This window comes from Trichosurus vulpecula, chromosome 5 (genome assembly GCF_011100635.1).
Source record: "Trichosurus vulpecula isolate mTriVul1 chromosome 5, mTriVul1.pri, whole genome shotgun sequence".
NCBI lineage: Eukaryota > Metazoa > Chordata > Mammalia > Diprotodontia > Phalangeridae > Trichosurus > Trichosurus vulpecula.
In genome coordinates, this window is record NC_050577.1 from 92,122,767 (window position 1) to 92,135,717 (window position 12,951).

The 12,951-nt window shown below is 36.7% G+C and overlaps 1 protein-coding gene across 1 annotated transcript in view; it reads right to left on the reverse strand.

Moving 5' to 3' along the window:
* The window catches only part of ACTR3B (actin related protein 3B), a 100,397-nt gene that overhangs the window by 63,909 nt on the left and 23,537 nt on the right, over positions 1–12,951 (reverse strand). The window contains exons 2-3 of the mRNA XM_036761879.1: positions 10,452–10,507; positions 1,213–1,337 (exon numbers count right to left, since the gene is read on the reverse strand). Coding sequence (XP_036617774.1) covers positions 1,213–1,337; positions 10,452–10,507 — 181 coding nt within the window. The remainder of the gene's footprint in view (positions 1–1,212; positions 1,338–10,451; positions 10,508–12,951) is intronic.

The following is a 12,951-nucleotide window of genomic DNA, read 5'->3' on the forward strand; positions in this document are numbered from 1 at the left end:
GAACCTCATATGTCACAGATTGCAAAAATAACATTAGGGAGCATCTAGGATTTGCCATTTTCAAAAAAGAAAAAAAATGGAATCAGGAGAGTATTTAGATATCACATGGAAATTCTAGAGTAAAAGAGCTATTTGTCACTGAAATGTTTTGGCAAAAAAGGTTTCCTTCTCTGGAGTTACTAAAGAATGTCTAGGGATTTAGGTAAAGTAATGACTAGAAGTAGAGTTAAGATCACTTGCAGTCCTTTTCAAGCCTCTGATGCTTTGTCACCTTGCAATGATTACCCAACTCAACAAGCAAACTGATCAAATTTCGGGTCAGAGTATGAGTACACAAAATACAATCTACTTCATTTCTGGTAAGAATCCTCAGAGTGGGGGGCAGGGAGGTGAGAGTGGTGGAGGAATGTATTCCAGCAAAATTTTAATAGGGTACCAATAGTTTATAGAGGACAACTTTGAAACAAATATAAGATTTTTCTGAGGGGCAATTTTGGTTGTTTAACTAAGGCATAAGCATATACACATGATATCTCTTCAAAGCATAAGAATGATGAATTATTTATACGCATATAAAAGTAAGTAGGTATTACTATATCAGCAAAGAAGCCTTCCAGAAGATGTTACTATAATTCAATTACAGAGATATAATGTGATGTGGTGGGGAATGTCCTGGCTTTGGAAACAAAGGATTTGTATTCAAATCAGTTTGTCTAGACCAGAAAGTGAGGGAGATCCTGCAGAAGTCACTTAACCTCTCTGAGCCTCAATTTCCTCATCTGTAAAATGGGAAGACTGGACTGGATGACCTCTAAGGTGCCTTCCCCTCCAAAGCTATAAGCAAGTCTATGAAAAAAAGAAAAATGTACCTTCTAGAAATCCTAGAAGCTTGCAGATAGATTTATCTTGTATAAAATTAAAATTATATCTAGTGTGTTTTTTCAAATAAAACAAGTTTCTTTTTATTTGCACTTACTGTTGAAATTTATTTTACTTACATTTATTGTTGTATAGTTTTGAACTAACCACATAAGTGGGATAACATGCAGAGTATTGCTTCATTATTTTATCTTTAGTATTATTTCCCAGACGAGACATATTTTCAAAAATAATCACAAAAAACATTTCAAATTCCCCCAAAATTGGCAGATTATTTACCATTCTGCATCAATCGCTACACTTTAAATAAGCAAGCTTTTGCTTCAATTTTACCTTTGTAGCATATGTAGGTTTATCTATGGCTTCATCTCCTATGAAAAAGTCAAGGTCATCAACTCCCCTCAGTACCCTCCTTTGGGCCTGGTCAACTACTTTTGCTGACTCTCTGATAGCAATACCTAAAAACAAATGCACAAAAATGTCCAGCATGAACATCAATCACTTAAATGAACAAGGTAATAAACTGTAATTCTTAATTACAACGCATAATTTCAATACAGTACATTTCAATCATCATTCCTTTTCCTTTCCCTTACAACCACGCCCTCCTCCAAAAGAAAAATCATTCAGGAAACATGTTACAAGAGGTTCATGAAAACCATCTGTTATTTTCAGTATAGTTCAAAGGGACCAATCCATTCAGCTGCTATTAATGCCAACAGAAGATACATAGTTCAATCTCCCATTATTACTCTGAAAACTTCTGTAAGACAAGAAGTTCCCGGGTTACAACACATCAAGCAAGCTAGAAAATAAAAATGCAAGATGAGTCACAGCATGTAAAGAGTAAGTAAAAAGAAAAAAAATGCTTGAAAATCATCATCAATTAGGTATGATTCTGAGCAAGACCAAATCAATTTAAGTTTTTAGTGTGATTACTGAAAAACCTCCACTTTAAAGAAGAGGCCCAGGCCAGCCATGTCTTCTTTTCTCTCCAGGCTACACACCAGCCTCCAAGGCTTTCTTTACAATACACTACTGCAAGTGCCTTCACCTCCCCTACCCAACTCTTTTCATCTCCTTTTTGTGTGTTATCTTCCCCCTCTAGAATGTAAGTTCCTTGAGGATAAGGACTGTCTTTCTTTCTGCCCATATCTGTATTCCCAGCTCTTAAAAGCAGTGATTGACAGATACTGTGCAGTGCTTAACACATTTGCTTGCTGACTTGACATGAACCTTTGGATATGTAGAAGTTTCCCATTAAAAGGAAACAGTAGAACCAACAAGTTAAAGGACAACTCTGGCAAGAAAGTTTGAAGGCACCAACAATCCAAGATAAACAATGACCTAAAGTACTGCACTATATAATACATTGTTATTTATGGTTTCAGGATGTTATTTTAAATAAATTATTAACCCCATGCATATGACAGTGTATAACAACACTTACCTTCATCTCCGTTGTAAAACATATTTATTCATCTACAATTCAAGTTCCTCAAAAACGTTTTTCAAGTCTTTCCTAAAACTACACATTTCCCTGTAAATTCATGAGCTTGAAGTATCACCTGTTAACTCTTTATCTAAAGCCACAAAAGTGATTATTACACGCTTAAATATCCCTCTCTATACCTACACTTATTTAAATGTGATCCTAAAACATATTAACAGAATTATACTGCCCTTACAGTATTTATGATAGAATGCAAATGCACACACCTGACTATATCACTCTGCTACTCAAAAACCTTTAGAGGCTTCCTATTGTCTATAGGGTAAAATACAAAATCCTTACTCTAGCATTTAAAACACACCAATCTCTTCCACTCCTTCATTCCTCTCCAGGCTCCACTCCTGACTCTCCAGACTTCGTTCTCTATCATGTCCCAGCAGCCTTCCTCAACCAGAAAAATCCCTAGTCCCCTGAAGTAATTTCCTGTTTGGTAGGGGACTACTGGAGGTTAACCTCCATTATAAGACAGTGCCCAGGCCAGCCATGTTCACTCTTGCATTCCTCTCCAAGCTCAGCTCTTGACTCCATGCATTTTACCCCCATTCCATACTCCAAACCTATTTCAATGTCCTTTTTATGCCTTGTCTTTCCCCATTTGAATGTAAGTTCCCTGAGGGCAGGGATTATCTTTTTGCTTGCACAGTTCTTGTATACTTAATGCTTAGCATAGTGCCTTGAACATAATAAGCACTTAATAAATACTGACTAGACTACCTAGTTTCATGGTCTTATTTCACACTATGTTCCTTCATACACTAAACATCTCAAACAGGACTACCTCCACCTTGATTTCACTTTATACTTCTCTCCCTCCACAAAGCTGTGGAGATGGTTCTCCTATCCCTGGAATAGACTTCCTTTTCATCTATGCCTGCTTCAATCCTCTCCTTTTGAGGTTCAGCTTGAGAATCATATGCTCCATGAATCCTCTTCTGATGCCCCAAACTCCCAGATGAGAAGAGCTCTCTATTAAAACTATTCAAGAACATTTGGTCTCTACAACACTGTGCCTTTTATCATACTTATTTGTCTACATGTCCTGTTCCAAACATTCCCTCCCCATCCCTCCAGTTTGATTGGTCAGGGATAGTGAGGGTTTAAAAAAAAATCTTTACCTCTCAAGATATAGCAAACTATATAGATAATTAGTGCTTTAAATTAAACCACCAAGAATCTTGCTCTCATAGGACGTGGCTTAAGGAGGGAATAACATACACATTCAATTGGGTATCTCACCCTAAAGGAAAGTAGCGGGGAAGGGAATAAGATGGGGGAGGGGATGATAGAAGGGAGGGCAGATTGAGGGAGGAGGTAGTCAAAAGCAAACACTTTTGAAAAGGGACAGGGTCAAAGGAGAAAACTGAAATAATCGGGGGACAGGATAGAATGGAGGGAAATATAGTTAGCCTTTCACAACATGACTATTATGGAAGTGTTTTGCATAACGATACATGCATAACCTATATTGAACTGCTTGCCTTTTCAAGGAGGCTGGGTGGGGAGGGGAGAAGGGAAAGAATTTGGAACTCAAAGTTCTAACAACAAACGTTAAAAAAAATTGTCTTTACATACAAGTGGGAAATAAGATATACAGGTAATGGGGTATAGAAATCTATCTTGCCCTACAAGAAATTAAGGGGAGAGGGGATGGGGGAAAAGAGTGGGGGGACAGAAGGGAGGGCAGATTGGGGAGAAGGCAATCAGAATACATGCCATCTTGAGGTGGGGGAGGGTAGAGATGGGGAAAAAATTTGTAACTCAAAATCTTATGGAAATGAATGTTGAAAACTAAAAATAATTTAAAATAAAGTACAAGATTTTACAAAAATAATTAATTAATTAAACCACTAAATGGGAATTCATTTAACTGGCCTCAAACAAAAGATGTCAAATGATTTTGTAAAGTCAAAACACTCTTAACCAGAAAATAGTCCAATAGTGTTTAACTCTAATTCGTCACTACTTTAACAAAGGACAGTTTAGGTTTCCCACATTTCTGGGAGATTTGATTTGTGGTTGTGGGTTGGGGTTTGTTTTCCATACTGTCCACTATGTATTCAGATCTAAAGATCAAGATCAAAGAGAGTACTGGCTAAAGATACTATCACAAAAAGACATAACTATAAATTCATATTTCTGTTTATGTTCTTTGCTAGCACAAAATACATCTAAAATTTACTCAAAGCTTTTAATGTAGACTTGAGAACTGCCAGACACACGGTAAAGTGCTATATAAATGTTCACTATTATTAACTGAGCCAAATAAGATGCTAATTGGGTCGTACTTTGAAATAACTGTTTACAAAACATTCTAAAATAAAATTTCAAAAACATCAAAAAACTGCTGAAATAAATAGGTTATCTTATATTTCTGTAAGTTCCCACTTCATCAAGGCTAACCATCCACTTATAAGGGAAAAAATTAAGGAGAAACTGAAGACTTCCTGACCCCCCAAAAATGTATCTTGAGGTGACTAAGGGAAGGATAGGGAAGATGAAGGACAAAAGTTCCCCAGCCTAGTGCCCCCTTCACTACAGACTCTCAATATACTACTATTTACATATCCTTTGAGGTTTAGATTTGAAAGACCAGGGAGGCAACAAATAAGGAAGGGCTAAGGATATACTAGTTGGCACAGTGGAGAGAGTACCTAAATTAAGAGGCCCATAGACCTTTCTGGGCAGTCAGATGGTACAGTAGAGTGCCAGGCCTGGAGTCAGGAAGATTCATCTTCATGAGTTCAAATCCAGCCTCAGACACTTATTAGCCATGTGACCCTGGGCAAGTCACTTAACCCTGCTGGCTTCAGTTTCTTCATCCATACATGAGCTGAAGAAGGAAAGTAGCAAACTTTCAGCAACAACAAAGGGTATACTAGTGAGAGTGGTAGAAGGAGTCAGTGCTGGAAGTGAGTCTAGAAAATCGGGATGAAAAATTAGATTAAGTGATTAAATTAGAAATTGGATCTGAGGATACAGAAAACAAGAGTTATGAATGGACACAAGAGAAGACTCAGTTACAGGCAAAGTATTGGCTAAAGTTGTCTATGCAATAAAAATCAAAAGATCCATCTGGCCTGGCTGTTTCATTCAGTGACACATACAAAGAGTTTATGACAGACACTAACCAAACAGAACATGAGTTCAAATTAAATCTCTCAGCTAGTGGAGTGGTTTTATAGAGCAGTTATTTCCAAAAGTTTTGAAGACCTATTTCCACTCCAATTTAAAAGAAATTTTTCAACATACACCTCTAATTACGAGTATTTATTTGTGAATTTTATGTGTATATATATATGTATGTATATACATATACTATTGTACTATGAATTAAAGATTATAAAACATACACAAAGTAGAAATTTTAAAAATATGAGATAAAAATTAAATAACATTTTAAATTTTAATGTGTTTAATTTCAATTTTAAAGCTTAATGTGTTCTGTTTCGGACATGGTAAGTGTGAAATGCATATGGAACATCTAGTTCAAAATGTGTGAAACACAGTTTTTGACATATGTCTACAGCTCACAAGACAAACTAATACTGGATATAAAGATCTAGGAATCATCTGCATAGAAATATTAATTTAACCCACTGGAGTTGATAATATCACTGAGTAAGATAATACATCTCAACAAGAACCCAAGAGATCTTGAAGAACATGAGATTAGCTGGCATGACACAGAAGGATCAGAAAAGGGACAAAAAGAACAGTCAGAAAGAGAAGACCAGAAGAGAGCAGGGTCACAAAAATCAAAAGGAAGCAAGAAGAGACTGATCAACAATGTTCAAGGCTACACAGAGGTCAAAAAAATTTTGGAAAATGCTCTCTAAGGTGCTATACTTCCAATCCCATAAAGTAAGACTCCGGAAAGAAGAAGCAAATTTTCTTAAAATATTAAAATATATAGAACTCAATTAAACTTCTCACTCAAGTTCACATAAACGATTCTCCATCACAGATTTGATGTGACAATAAAAAATAAAAGTTTCCTCTACACAGCTGATATATCCATTAGGACAATTGCCTCTATCTCCAGAAATGTTAGACTAATTTCCCCAAAAGGACAATTGTTGCATGGGCTATGAGAAAACAGGCACATTAATAAAATGTTGGTAAAGCTGAGAATTGGTCCAGCTATTCTGGAAAACAATTTGGAACTAAACACCACCCCCCACACACACACAAAGTCACTGAACAGTGACCCAAATATATCACTACTAGGCCTATATCCTAAAGTGATCAAGAAAAAGGAAAAGGGACAATGTGTACAAAAATATTTATAAAAGCATTTGGTTATAGCGAAGAGCTGAAATCTAAAGGGAAAGGGTCTAACTAGAGAATGACCGAATAAATTATGGTAAATTGTTGTAATAGAACATTATTGTGCTGTAAGAAATGATGGTAATGTATTGTTTCAAACATAACTGGGAAGGCTTATAGGAACTGGTGCATGGCCTGGAGAACAATTAAACAATAACAACGCTACAAAGACAAACAACTTTGAAATACTCAAGAACTGACGAATTTAATGACTAGCCATAATTCCAGAGGACCAAATGAGGTGAGAGACTCAAGATGTAAATTTCAATAGCATAAAATTACATCGACTTTTGGAATATCCTGTATCTTAGGACATGTCCAATGTGGGAATATTTTTTTTGGCTTCACTATGCTTATTTGTTACAAGGATTTTAGTTTTCTTTTTCCTTTTCCATGGAGAAGAACAGGAGAGAAAGAAAAACATGTTTGTTCATCAAAATAATAATGTTTTGGGTTTTTTTTTTCAATTTAGGTGAGCGGAGGGGTTAGAATAGGATAGTCAAAAAAGAAAGAAAAGAACACCACCAAAACATTTTTAAATACACAGAAGAGAACAGGAGGAAAGGCAGAAATAATCAAAGACAAGCAAGACAACTTCAAAAGTTATATGTTTAATTTATTATATATTTAAAATGAAAAAACAAACTGTACATAAGAGATTTGTAGTTTCAGGTACAATCTTCTTTTTTGGTTCTGTCCTCTATTTCCAAATATAAATGCCCATTTTATTTGGTGTTTGTTAAGTTCAAAAAAATTTTTTAAATAAATTTAAATTTAGAAAAATAAAAAAGGCAAAAAATACAACAATGTAAGGCTAGCAAGCTCTCTTAAGGTAGGCTTCACAAGGTAACTGTAGTCTGGAGGATCTGCTATGGTCATGGATCTCTCATCTTCTGATCTGCAGAAATTCAGAAATTCAATTTTATCAGCTTAAAATGGATACCAGTCACCAGGTAAATGATAATGATATGGAGACAGCCAACCTCACAAGAAATATTCATAAACTGAAATGCCAATTAATTCATTTACAATGAGTATATGTCTTTCTAGTTACCAGAACACTACCTACTATACAGGGTACACTTTCCAAGTATCCAAGTAACTATGGAACCAAATTAGTAATCAGTTCGTATAATTGGTATGAAATCAGAATAAAGAGGACTAAATGATCATAAGGGATATTTCATCTCTACACTACATGAGTCCACTGAACTATATTTGGTTCCAATGTGGAACATGTTTTTTACTGACTAGACCATTCAGCTTTATCAGATGAGATGTCTTTCCCCTAGTCCTAACAAAATTTTGTTTTAACTTTTTTTTTCACAATCCACATGTCAAATAAGAACTTGCAGGCCCCTTTCTCTTCTAATATATAAAGGAGATACACGCTGGAGAGTCTCCATCTATGGGAGTTTATCCAAGGGAGGGGAATCTTCAGCCTCAAGGTCACAAGCGGCCCTCTAGGTCTTCAAGTGAGGCCCTTTGACTGAATCCAAACATCACAGAATAAATCCTCTTAATAAAAGGATTTGTTCTGTAACACATGGACTCAGTCAAAGGGCTGCACCCAAGAACCTGGAAGGCCACATGTGGACTCGAGAGTACAGGTTCCCCAATCCTCATACCTATCAGTAAGGACTAGTTTTCCAATAGCTAAGCAACAATGGTGGCCACTCACCCTGCAACATACAATTGTACAATGCTCCCTAGGGTCACAAGTGTTTTTAAGAACTGGCCTGCAGCATGTACCACTGGTACAGGTAGCCTAGATTCAAAAAATAAAATCAGTAAACCTGATCAAGTCCTCCAAATGTAACCCATGTGTCATCTGGAGGTCCCAGATCCTTCTCTTTTGGTAGATGTACCAAGTTGAAGCTTAAGGACTCTTCTCTAATACAAACTTCAATAGTCCATGTTTGAGCTAAACATTCATTCATTCATGTCACAGAAAGGCAAATATCTCCTATAAATCCACTGGGCTTTCCCATTTGCCCTCTCAATCAGTCCTCTGGAGCACCATTCTTTGCCATCTAGACTGCTGACATACCCTCAAGAAAGCAAGGCCTTGTTATTCATCTGCCTATGCACCCCTCCAGATGACTAAATTCGGTCACTGATCCTGATGCTCTGTCATCTAGAGTCTAGTAGACTCTAGATCACCAGGCCAGCACCTGAAAGATCTCCAGGCATCACTATTTGTCCTGCACCATCCTATATCCTTCTTATTAAGATGTAAGCTCCTTGAGGACAAAGACTATGTCATTTTCATATTTTTGCCTCCAGCACTTAACATATAGTAAGTGTTTAATAAATGTTTTTTTCGTTAATTCATTCATTTAATTCATTTATTATTTTATTTGCTCCCACTTAGTCCCTGTGAAAATCTGAATTTGATTCATTTCTAGTTCTCCCCTAGTAATGATCAGTCTTCCTACAATCAACAATCCTCCAAACAACATCTGGGTATAGTTTGATGCTATCAGGCCCACCCACTACCCCACCCTCCAGAAGCCCACCTTTGGCAAAAGGCAAGGGAGAAGAAGAGAGAAGGGTGGCCCTTCCCTTACCGCAAAGGTCAAGACAAATTCCACCCCAAGCCTTACTTCCACCTATGCTAAAATTAAAGTACATTTTATGTTACTTACATTTTGTGTACCTCTACTTCTACATTTATCTCCAAATAATCCATAATTTATAGAGTAGAACTTTGGTAACCCCTGGGCCAGATTAGCATGGATAACTAACGCTCTCCATTGGATAATGGTTCTTGTTTATTTTAATTCAATTCAACAAACATTTAATAAGTACCTAATACGTGCCAGGCACTGTGCTAAATGCTGGAGGCACTGTGCTAAGTTAATTACAGAGACCTGCAGATTCTATCCCAGTTGTTGTTATTGTTGTTCAGTCATTTCAGTTGTATCTGACTCTTCACAGCCCCATTTGGGGTTTTCTCAGCAAAAATACTGGAGTGGTTTGCCATTTTCCTTCTCCAGCTCATTTTACAGAGGAGGAACTGACGCAAACAGGGTTAACTGACTTGCCCAAGGTCATACAGCTAGTAATTGTCTGAGGCCAGATTTGAACTCATGAAGAAGTCTCCCTGATTGCAGGGGCCTGGCACTCTATCTACTGTGCCACTTAACTGCCCAAAAAGGTCTATAAGCCCTCTTAATTTAGGCCAATAAACTTTCATTTACTAACTAAAATTAAATATAAACATGGAGAGAGAGAGGGGGAGGGGGGGGAGGGGGAGAGAGAGAGAGAGAGAGAGAACTCCTTCAACAGGGAAAGCAGTGCAAACTAGACAATTTGGCCCAAAACTTTATTACAAAAAAAGGATAACTGTTCTTTTATTTGAAGTTGCCAGTTCATTTCAAGGACAGACAGGCACATTTCCCAGGTCATACAGGTATTTTGAAGTGAAATTATAAGTATCTCTAGGCAAAACACTAGCTAAATTAAGTTACAGGTTGAAATTCCAGGAACCATGATTAAGGGAAACCAAAATAGAAATAAAGAAAAAAACTAGCAAACTGTCTCTAATAAGTACTTATAAGAACCTAAGGGTAAATTCAGGATGACAGAGCCAGGAAAAATACCACTTTCTAGCTATAAAAGCAATATGAAGGAAAAAGCATAATCTTTTAATTTACTTGAAAACCAGTATATTCAAAACATTTTCAGAAAACGTAATCTTCATGAACATAAAATTTAAGTATCTACTTACATGATGGTATAATGAATTGGGGTTCAGTGTTGCCTGCATAGCCAAGCTTGGTATACCTATAAGCACAAAATCATTAAAAGATGTTTAGACAACAACAGTCTTCATATTTTCATAGCCCTGGAATTGCAAGACTTAACTTACTACAATGAAATGGGTAAAATATTTAATCTCAAATTTTTAGATATTAAAGCAATTATAAAAGCCAAAAACATTATTTTACTAATTTTTAAATTATATCCTAAGTGGGATTTTCTTTTCTATTTCACAAACTTCATTATTTTGTGAATCTTCTATTAAATGATTTTAGAATAGTGTACCTAGTCTATTGGGACAGGTACGAAGCACAGTGAATAAAGTACCAGGCCTGAAGTCAAAAAAACTCTTTGTCCTGAGGTCAAAACTGGCCTCAGACAATTATAAACTGTGTGATTCTGAGCAAGTCACTTAACCCTGTTTGCCTCAGTTTCCTCATCTGTAAAATGAGTTGGAGAAGGAAATGGCAAACCAAACCAATTTCTTTACCAAGAAAACCTAGGATAGGATCACAAAGACATGACTGAAAACAAATGAACAACAAAATCTAATCTATTAAATCAGTCTAGAACAGTCTGGAAGCACTTCTTTCTTATCTCTCTCATTTCAGAATATATTCAAGTTTCTATCCAGAAACTCCATAAAAGAAACTGCAGGAGTCTTGACTAAAATAAAATGTTAATATACTACATCCTGCTCCATAAACATTTGTTAAACTCTAAAGTGTGTGTGTGTGTATACATCTTTTTAAATGGAACCATCTGCTAGATACAAGAAGTTGGAAAGCAAGAAGTAAATTGGAAAGTCTCATCAGCTGTTCTCTTCTTATTAAGACCTCTGCAATTCATAACAACACTTAAAGAGTTCTGGGCAATGATCTATCATTCTGAACTAACGTTTGAAATGAATAAAAATTTGTCAAGTTATTTGCAAGTTATCTCGAGATGTGTTCTACCAAATTCTTAAATATGGCAACATTTTAACCTACCGTATACATATAATTCTTCAGAAAATAATATAGGTATTCAGAGCTAAGACGGCAGAGTAGAGGCAGCATTATACATAGCCTAGTCCTCCCAACATTCCCCTCCAAACAATTTTAAAATAACACGTCAAATCAAATTCTGCAGCAGCATAGCCAACAAAAGGTCAGAGTGAGACATTTTTCCAGCCCAAGACAACTTAGGAAGTGAGTAGAAGAGGTCTGTGACACCCATCTGGGGGGCAGCCTAGAGTTCACACATTGTCAACACCAGTAGTTGATCTTGAAGGCAGCTGCTCAGTCCCAGAGACAGTAAGGGAATAAGCCAAATGGTCAGAAGGAGATTACAAGGGACCCCAAGTTGACACTGGGCACAAGACTAGGCACTGTTAAGCAATTCTGCTGCCTATATGCAGTACTAAATCACACTCTAGGTCTAAGAGTCACTTGTGGTCAGTCACAAGCAGAGCACTAGCACTTGTGGCTGCAAGGGAACAGAGGCTCTTACTGGGTTAAGACCAGAGCACAAACCAGAATGATTACATGCTCTCCCAAGAAACTGCCACCTAGGAAGCACCAAAAACTTGCAGAGCCCCAGAACTGGCTCTGAAAACAGTAGCATGAAAAAGCCTGAAGCTTGGTACAATGCTTCCCCACCCCCATGTGGGCAAAGTCCAATTTTAATATGAAGTTCAGAGTCAAGAAATAGGCTGGGAAAATGAGCAAACAAACAAAAAGAACTTGACCATCAAAGCTACTGTCCTGGCTGGGAACATCAAAATGCAAACTCAGAAAAAGACAACAATGTAAAAACAGCTACAAGCAAAGCCTCAAAGAAAAATACAAACTGGAAACAAACCCAACAAAAATTCCTACAAGAGTTAAAGAGATAAGAGAGGGAGAGGAAAATTGAGAAAAAAACTGAGTGATGCAAGAAAATTAGGTAAAGAGAATTAACAACTTAATAAAAGAGGCACTAAAGAAAATATTACCTTAAAAAACCAAAAATGGCCAAACAGAAAAGAGGCACAAAAATTCACTGAAGAAAAGAATTCCTTAAAAAGCAGAATTGGAGAAATGGAAAAAGAAGTACAAAAGCTTGCTAAAGAAAATAATTCCTTAAAAATTGGAATTGGGCAAGTGGAAGTTAGTGATTTCATGAGACATCAAAAAACAATAAAACATAGTCAAAAGAATGAAAAAATAGGGGCAGCTAGGTGGTGCAGTGAGTAGAGCACCGACCCTGGAGTCAGGAGGGCCTGAGTTCAAATCCGGCCTCAGACACTTGACTCATGTACTAGCTGTGTGACCTTGGGCAAGTCATTTAACCCCAATTGCCCCGCCAAAAAAAGAATGAAAAAGTAGAAGAAAATGTGAAATATCTCAGTGGAAAAACAACAGGCCCGCACTTAAGATTAAGTTAAATAAAATTAAAATGAAATAGGATTTAGTGGAGATAATTTAAGAATTATCAGACTATCTGAA